The sequence below is a fragment of the Centruroides sculpturatus genome, unplaced genomic scaffold (assembly GCF_000671375.1).
Source record: "Centruroides sculpturatus isolate CEXI.00-Female unplaced genomic scaffold, Cexi_2.0 scaffold142, whole genome shotgun sequence".
NCBI classification, from domain to species: domain Eukaryota; kingdom Metazoa; phylum Arthropoda; class Arachnida; order Scorpiones; family Buthidae; genus Centruroides; species Centruroides sculpturatus.
Genome location: NW_019384352.1, coordinates 968,219 through 977,857, shown reverse-complemented (window position 1 = coordinate 977,857; position 9,639 = coordinate 968,219). Strand labels below are relative to the sequence as shown.

Below are 9,639 nucleotides of genomic sequence, written 5' to 3'. Positions count from 1 at the left end.
TGTATATTATATTTAATGGACATTATAACAATTTTTTTTTTTTTTTTGGTCGAAAATTTCTTAAATTTTGTTTATTAGCGGAATTTATGCTACTAAATTTTCGTGGTTAAAAATTGAGGGGTATGGAGATAATGCGCATCGTGTGTATCTCCAATAGGATCGGGCTTAATGACGATTTTACTCGTTATTAGCATTTATAATTTTTTTTATAAAACCCATCTCTTAAAATTCAAAATTAAACTTTTTGCCATTTTATAATAGTGAGATTCTGGAGACAATTAATTAATTAGATTAATTATAACACGTAATGATGAAGTAGAAAAAAACCCAAATCTCCACCTGGCATTTCCGTAGACCTCTCATTCTATAGATAAGGACGATCGAATAACCTTACAAATCAACAATCTTTAACGATCTTTTACATAAGTTCGGAGATAAAACCAAACAGCTAATTATTGATTCAAAATTGCGTAAATTATAAGGTAGAGTCAGAACACATGGCAAAAAGTATCAACAAACCGGCCTAGTCGTCAAACTGTTATGGCCCGTATCAGCCGGACGAGTGATAGGCTACATCTAGACCTTAGACTATATTAAATCAAAAATCACCGGATTTTTCTCCCACACTTAGGAGGATAAAAAGGGCACGCACTCAAACTTTGGGACGAACACTCCCAAGAAGCTAGAGTTCAAGCTTCCGTCCGTCGCCACTCTCGTCTCCTGTCTCTCCTCCAAGATGATGCTGGAGCATTTCACGGACGTTCTCATAAACAGAATCAGAAGCTNAATAAGCCAAACAAAACTTAGAAATCTATCATTAATTTCTATTGAATCTACATTGGCTGCCATTCTAGATTACGGTTCCCTAATTAACGAATTTGCTAAAGTTAAAGTTAGAAGGGTAAAACTGTAGTAGATTCTTGTAGTTGATACTTGATATCATTATTTTAAAGAAATTTTTATTTTCAAAATAAAAATAGTATTCGTACAATTTGTGCAGTTTTTTTTTTTTAAATCACAACCGAAGGTATTTTAGAGAAAAACATTTAAGGGGCGGCATTTCGAAGACTTGCATCACACTGAGGAAATCTACGGCACGGCCCTACTTGCATGCATCACTGGTATAAATTAGGGGCAACAAGGGGGGGCGCCATAATAGGATCTCGCTCCATCCTAAAACTTACCTCGGGCCGGCACTGAGAGTCAGAACACATGGCAAAAAGTATCAACAAACCGGCCTAGTCGTCAAATTGTTACGGCCCGTATCAGCCGGACGAGTGATAGGCTACATCTAGACCTTAGACTATATTAAATCAAAAATCACCGGATTTTTCTCCCACACTTAGGAGGATTAAAAGGGCACGCACTCAAACTTTGGGACGGACACTCCCAAGAAGCTAGAGTTCAAGCTTCTGTCCGTCGCCACTCTCGTCTCCTGTCTCTCCTCCAAGATGATGCTGGAGCGTTTCACGGACGTTCCCATAAATAGAATCAGAAGACATCAAACCTTTTAACAGGTATTCAATATAGACTTATGTAAACTCTCTCTTAGTTTCTGTATTTAGCTCTGTATTCAGTGTTTAATATTTAGCAGGTAGGTTATTGCCATAGACATAGTTTTATCTCCTTTGTATTTAACCTATGTGTTCATTAAACTTTCGTTAATTGTTATCCGGATCTCGAGATCGATTTGCTTGGATTGCCGATCACCTATCGACGAACTCGCCGATTCTCCCCGCTAAAACGATAGGCCCTCCCACTATGAATAATGAATCTTCCCAGTCGACTGGAATTGAACTACAATTATCTTCACGAGTTAGGACGCGCATTCTTACTATCGTAACTGGTGTCATTATCTGATCTTACAATCCGGACTACAACTAAGATTAGTGCTGGGTGATTAATCAATCGCAATGGAAACTAATCGATTATAGTAGGAATCGATTACCTCATAATAGAATAGAAACACTAATCAATTGATTAAACAAATTTGTCCCACCGGTCAGAGCTCAGGAGTGAGCTGATAAATCGAGTCACGAGGGTGCAAGAAGAAGAAGATGAAGAAGATTAAACAAACATGGCGGCGGCGACTAGGAAGAAGTCAGAAGTCTGGCGTTACTTTAAAAAAACGTTGGGACGGATTTCGCAGAATACACAATCTGCAAAAAAACGTTTAAAAGTGTGTGGAAACAACCAATTTTGCGATGCATTTCGAAGATTATCATGAACACGTTTTTCGCAAGAAGGTGAAAGTTGTAAATCGTCCTTCTACCTCACATAGTCAATCTGACCACATGGTAGTCGTGGAAGTGAAAGGTAACAGTAGGCCTAACTGTGCTGCTTCTACCTCTTCACAGTCGTCACAAATAAGTGTCATCGATTCGTTTTCCCTGATTTCATTTTACAGTGGTAAGTTAAAGTAAAACTTTTATGAACATTTCAAAAGTTATTGTGGTTTAATGAATTTACCATTTTACATTTTTTGATTATTTTATTTTATTGAATAATGTTAACTTGATTTGTCTTGCCATGTGGTAGTTAGGATTCTTGCCACCACGGGGCAAGACAAATCAAGTAAGTTAACATTATTCAATTACTATAACCTGCCACACAATTTTTAAAAAACCGTTTAATTATGTATTATATTTTAAATTAAGTTATTTGATTATATCAACGATTAATCTACTGATTGTCTATATTATTTTCAGAAGGAGGTGATAAGAACAAACATATTATAAATAGACTTGTTTCATTCATTATAAAAGATAATCTACCTGCTGATATTGTGAGTATAGATGACTTCAGAAAATTTATGAAGATGGTAAACTTACATTTTCGAGTAATAGACAAGAAAACGGTTCGAAATAAAACGATTTGAAGATTCAATTATGTTAAGAACAGCTGCAAAAACTTTTTTTATCCCAAAGTAAAATTTATCTTACAACAGATTCCTGGACTGATTCCTTTAATGTACGTTCATATCTTGGAACTACTGCTCACTTTGTGAAAGATTATGTTTGTAAAGTGCAATAATGGGACTTAAACATTTAGAAGCAAGTCATACAGCTGAATATTTATGCAAGTGCCTAGAAGTAACCTGTTCAATTGTTGGGATTGAAAAGCACAAAACAGTTGCAGTTGTTAACGATAATGCGGCAAATATTTGCGAAGCAGTACGTTCAAAAGAAACTTCCCCTTTGAAACTGAAAATCAGTGTACTCACCAGATGGAACTCAGTATATGATATGTTGGATCGATTTTTTGAAAATTAAAATTGCAATTGCCATTGTTCTACAGAAACTAAAAGATGCTCCTGATATGCTTGTTTTAACAAGCATATTAAAAGTGAGGTGGAAATCTTGGAAGAATTACTTGGCAACCTGAACTGATGGGTGAGAAGTACACAACAGTTAGTAAAGTGATTCCTGTTGTTGGCCTCATTGCAAAAGCTCTGAAGGCAACAAACCCCATCACAAAAGTTGGAAAAAATCTAAAAAAGGCCTGTTTCAATAATATCGACAAAAGATTTTGTGGCATGGAAACGAATATGTTCTACTGTACAGTGTTTCTACAGTGTTAAATCCCAGATTTAAGAATTCAGATTTCAAAAGCAAAATACGTGCTGTAAATGCAAATCTTTCATCAATAACTATCTATCCCGGCAGATTAAATATGAAGTAGACTGCGTGGAAACCTTAAGTGAAACCACTAAAAACACAGATGAGAATAATCTACAGTCACATAGGGAAATCAGAAATCCCATAAAATCTAAAGAAGGCTTTTTTACTACATTTAAAACTTAGAAGCTGTAACTATACCACACCACGTTGATCCTCTTGTTACATAGCAGTAAACGTTTGCCCATTTCAATTATCACACTCGCGAAACTGGCTGTTACATATTTATGTATTTCAGCAACCTCAGTACATGCAGAACGTCTTTATTATTATTGGAAATATTGTTACAAAGAAACAATGTGCATTATATCCAAAAAGAGTTGAGAAACTTGCTATTATGAGTAGCTTTGAGCTTAATGATATACTTTCTTTTTCGATATAGTTAGTTTTGTAATATTTTGTAAATTTTTAATTACAAATTAATAAATGTTCTATAAAAATGTAAAACCTGCGAGTGATCGTTTTGTTAACAAGTCCTATTAAAAATAATAGTGTTTTACTAACTTAATAAACACTGTTGTTATTAAAAATGTGGTAATCGATCCTAATCGATTTCTGTAATCGATTTTCATTTTTTAGGTAATCGCTCAGCACTAGCGATGAGTCGTGTAATAATCTAGGTACTCTAGTGGCACTGTATATTACATTCCGAAATATTTATTTGTAGTGAAGTTTTAATACGATATTATTCCTGATAAACTTGTATTAAAGTAAAACGGCATTGGAAATTTGACGGTTAATTTTATGATAAAAATATTTACAAAAATGAAAGTTTTTTCAATTGAATTAGACGGCGCCACTGAATTTCTTCCAGTTTGGAAAATGTTCCGTTACAACGGAATCGCTAAAAGACGTTTGAGCTGACGACGAGAAAGAAGACGAAATAGATTTTGTGTTGATTATTTATTTTGGAGTAGGCCAATTCTCCCGAGGAGAAACGGAAGAAAAGTTCTCGGCCTTTCGTCTTTTTAAGTAGAAGAACATTTTACTGGGTGAGTTAAAAAGTTTACTCTTTTCAAAAAATGATAGAAATATTACATCACACGCGAGTATTAAACCGAATGTAATTTCGCTTACAAAGATTATTGCTGAATATCGAAGAGATCGTCCCTCCCGTTTGAGAATGGAAAAGAATGAATCGAATAATTCCGTAATTAAAAATCATTAAAATGGACAACGGATTCAAATGTGGATTGTCCTCGAATTGTTCACATTTTACCACCGATTTTGATGGTGCGTGAATATTTGAGTTGAAAATAATTATTTATAATAGTTTCGAGAGAATTCATTTTTTAACATTAAAAGATGAAAGATGAATAAAAGATTATTTCCAGAAATTTTAGATCCACAAATTCTGAAAAATAGATATTATTAAATTTCAAATATTAGATGGCGCCACTTTTTTTTTTAAATTGACAGTTAGGTTGAACGATGTCCAGCTGGATTTCTTGTAGATTTCGGTTAGGGAAAGGGCAAAATATGTTTTTATGAAAAGTACTGAATAGATTCAAATTGTTTTCCGATGAGCTAAATCCTTTACGAAGAAATCGAAGGAGACGTTTCATTTGGCTGTTTTCTTGGTGTTCGTTTACTTCCCATCGTCTTGGGATCGGTTCGTAACTCGTCACTACCAAAAAGAACAGGAAATAAATAGTTGTAATGCACGAATCTTCGCTCGTTACTAGTGACGTATTTCTGTTTTCGTTACAGAAAAAAAATCGACAGAAGTTTTATTTTACTCTGTTGTTAACCCACGATTGTTTGCGTCCGAGAAGACACAGAGGGTGAAGATTGTGTTGTCATTTCAGCCGTATGACAAAATGCATGCAAGCATTTGGAATTATCGTCCACACAGGTTAGTCCTTTTGTCGACCTTTGACTGTCGCCATTATATTTCGACAATCGATAATCTGGGTGTAGATTATTTTAAATTTAACATAATTAATAGTCTTGATTAAAGGAGAAAATCTCGTTGACGATTTCTCGTTGACGAAAGGAAAAAAAAACAGAAGAAAGATTTTAACGAAGCGGAAGAGGAGACTTTTCAGATAACATTTGATGATGTATGGAATTTTCGTTCTCGTGGACTGTGGTAACAACTATTCTGGTATTTTCTGTGTCTTTCTTGTCTGAACTTTATTAAACTAGTAAGTAGATTTTTACTTTTTTCCTAAGGTAATTTTAATTAAAAAAACTTTTCAAGAAATGATTCAGTTTGTATAACTTAATTTTGCAATGAAAGCTGTAAAATAGGAAAACCGAAGGGAAGTCAATTCTTTATAAAATACATTTATACCTAATTTTCTTATTTTAAAACTCACAGATAAAACTACTTTATATATAAACATTTGAAATACATTGATACTGTTCCTGGATAAGAAAAATTAATTTGAATTCATTCATATGCCTTTGTGTCTTTATCATAAAATGTATTATGTAAGTATCTACTGGGACATATCGTATTAGTAGGTGTCCGAGTTCTGCGAATTGAAACTTATTCGGAAAAAACAATCTTTATTGTTCATATGTTTATTTTATATCGGTTTATTGTTTGAAAATATAATACCAAATATATGTTGATCTTTTTTAATTTAAATGTAATTATCTACTAAAAAACTAAGTCATTTTAATTGTATCATTGTCGGGAAAATATAACATTTTATGAAATCTTGTTTTAGCAAGTAGTGGCAGTAAACCTGCTGACAAAGGACCGAGAGGTTCGAAACACAACGTGTGTACAGCTGAAAAAGTGAACAATAAAGATCGTTTTTTTCTGAATAAGTATCCTCAATTCGCAGAACCCGACACAACTATAATAAGTCCTACTAATACCATATGTGCCAGTAGACACTTATATAATAAATTAATTTGAATTACTTCCATTTTCAGGTTTTAAACCGAGCCGTAATTTTATGGCCTGAAATGAATGTCCAAGGAAGAATTTCTAAATTTACTAATTTAATTTTGAAATTTTTAAATTTAACTTAGAAAGTAATATGTGACGATATTCTCGTATCTGATGTCATTTGGGACTTTTGTTGCTTTCAGATTCACTACCCGTCAATCAAAAACATTCCTGTTAGAGTAGTCGATGGATGTGTTGGACTTCTGTCGTTAACGGAACACTAAAATTGAAACCAGTGTTGTGAAATCATTACAAGAATATATCAACAAGGAAAACATCTTTCATGCGAGTGAAGAAGAGAAAAATCATTGAAAATATTTAAACATTTTTTTTCAAATATATATTTTTGTTTTTGCAAAATACTCTGTATATAAATTGTTTTCAGGAAAAATGTATAAACTACATTTGTTATTAATTTGTGATATTGTTTTAGTATGTGGTAATATTTGTGAATAGTTAATATTTCTAGTGTAATGTTTTTTTCGTATAGGTTAAACCTTTAAATTTTATTCAAAGAAAATTACCACAAAAACAAAAATTTATTTTCTATCTGCGTCCTATACATTAACAGTACTTTTAAAACAGTGTGAATTAAATTTAGATATTTACTTGAAAATAAATTGAAGAGAGTTTTCGTCTTTAAACATTGGTTTTACTATATTTATTTATCCTATTTTACAGGTTCAAACATTGAGAAGAGAAAGAATGGGAAGTATGAATGTGACAGTTGCAAGAAAATATTCATTTCGAAGCGAGGATTTGTATGTCATCGAAGGATTCACAGTGGAGAAGGACTCTTGTCTTGCGAATTCTGTAATCGTCAGTTCACTCAATCCAGCAATCTTCGTACCCACGTCAACACTCACACCGGAGAAAAACCCTTTACCTGTGATCATTGCAAACGGAGTTTTACACAGAAAGGGACTCTGATTGAACATCTGCGGACTCACTCAGGGGAGAAACCCTTCACCTGTGATCATTGCAAACGGAGTTTTACACAGAAAGGGACTCTGATTGAACATCTGCGGACTCACTCAGGGGAGAAACCCTTCACTTGTGATCATTGCAAACGGAGTTTTGCACACAAAGGACATTTGATTCGGCATCTCCGAGTGCATGCAGGGGAAAAGCCATTTTCGTGTACTTATTGCTTACAAAAGTTCAGTTTTAAATGTAATTTAAATAATCATATTATCAAATGTCATAATAATAATGAATAACGCTCTTCGTTATGAAGGAAAATGTTTACAAAAGTATTTATTCTTATTAATATTCGTATTTAGATTTTTTTTAATACAAAAAAGAAATTTTTGAAGTTTTATTTTTTACATTTTGTAACTTTGATATCGTTTATAAAGCAATTGCTTTTATGTATCGAAATAAAATAGTTTCGTTGATTAAAAAATGATTCTACAACGTAGAATTAACATGGTGTAATTTTACTGATTTATGTACATGTGTCATTGATTAATAGAGNGAGTTTTACACAGAAAGGGACTCTGATTGAACATCTGCGGACTCACTCAGGGGAGAAACCCTTCACTTGTGATCATTGCAAACGGAGTTTTGCACACAAAGGACATTTGATTCGGCATCTCCGAGTGCATGCAGGGGAAAAGCCATTTTCGTGTACTTATTGCTTACAAAAGTTCAGTTTTAAATGTAATTTAAATAATCATATTATCAAATGTCATAATAATAATGAATAACGCTCTTCGTTATGAAGGAAAATGTTTACAAAAGTATTTATTCTTATTAATATTCGTATTTAGATTTTTTTTAATACAAAAAAGAAATTTTTGAAGTTTTATTTTTTACATTTTGTAACTTTGATATCGTTTATAAAGCAATTGCTTTTATGTATCGAAATAAAATAGTTTCGTTGATTAAAAAATGATTCTACAACGTAGAATTAACATGGTGTAATTTTACTGATTTATGTACATGTGTCATTGATTAATAGAGAAGAATAAGATAGAGGGTGTTACAACGCACAGTGCTTTGTAACTTTAAAATATGGGTTCTAGCCATTAAACATTTTTATTAACAATTTTTAATGTCGAAGAACGTTAGTTCTAGAAGTTTTCCTAGAAAATGAATTTTCATACTTATAAATGTTTCAAAGATATAAAATGTGAAGAAAAACTCATTTGGGGTTTTTTTTTTGTTTTCCTTAAAAATATTAAAGGTCAAACAAATCACGTACTTGTAGGTGCTTGATGACAAACAACACGATGACAAAAATTAGCCAAAATTAGACAAAAATTAAAGTTAAAAACCACTGTGCTATGGATTTATTTTGGTTAAAAGCAACCACAAGTTCTGGACCGCCGGGTCGGCACTTAAGAATCACCAAACAATTTTAACAATAACAAATATCCGTTTATTAACTATAAGCTATTTACAATTAGGCTAAACATAGGCTGTTTACAATTGGAAGGTTGAACATTTGGGCGATCCCTTTACAAGGCTAGTACATTGTGTATCCTTCCACGAGTTTACATAAATTCTCGGACGGATAAATACATTGTAGAGGATCTGAGGATGCGCTTAGTTCCCAATCTGGTTGAGGACTTTAATTGACGACATGTCAAATTGATGATTTGGAAGTTTCGATGGATGGCTCTGGAAGCACTCGGTATATTTGGCAAGGTCTTGATATCTTGATATTCGGACTATTCAGGTGACGGGAAGGTCGTCAGAGGGAGGAAAGTCACTTAAAAATCTTCGGTGTCGGTAAGGTAGCCGAGCGCTAGTGCAACTCTGGCGAGGGCGAACTTTCGATGATGACGGATTACCATCGTCATCGATCCCTCCCTTTTATTGGGAGGGTCCTCGTTCTTTCTATTGTCCTTTTTGGTAATGTTATAGGTCGTGGCAAATAGACGAATTTCGGTTGAAGTTCCGGGTGACCATACGGAAGATGTGTTTGAAAGGAAGTGAATGCGGTAAATAACGCAGTCAGATCCTTTCATCTTTTTATTAATTGTTGAGAAAAATTTATATAGTTTTTTTGCGTTTAATAAAAATTTTAAAACGTTATTTATTTGGTTTATA

At 33.3% G+C, this 9,639-nt stretch overlaps 1 protein-coding gene across 1 annotated transcript in view; it reads left to right on the top strand.

Annotated features, from left to right (window-relative positions):
• LOC111638657 (gastrula zinc finger protein XlCGF57.1-like) overlaps nucleotides 1–8,314 on the top strand; it is a 12,198-nt gene extending 3,884 nt beyond the window's left edge. The window contains exons 3-6 of the mRNA XM_023384408.1: nucleotides 2,181–2,409; nucleotides 5,731–5,769; nucleotides 7,264–7,741; nucleotides 8,063–8,314. Coding sequence (XP_023240176.1) covers nucleotides 2,181–2,409; nucleotides 5,731–5,769; nucleotides 7,264–7,741; nucleotides 8,063–8,291 — 975 coding nt within the window. The 3' untranslated portion in view covers nucleotides 8,292–8,314. The remainder of the gene's footprint in view (nucleotides 1–2,180; nucleotides 2,410–5,730; nucleotides 5,770–7,263; nucleotides 7,742–8,062) is intronic.
• Nucleotides 8,315–9,639: the final 1,325 nt, after the last annotated feature.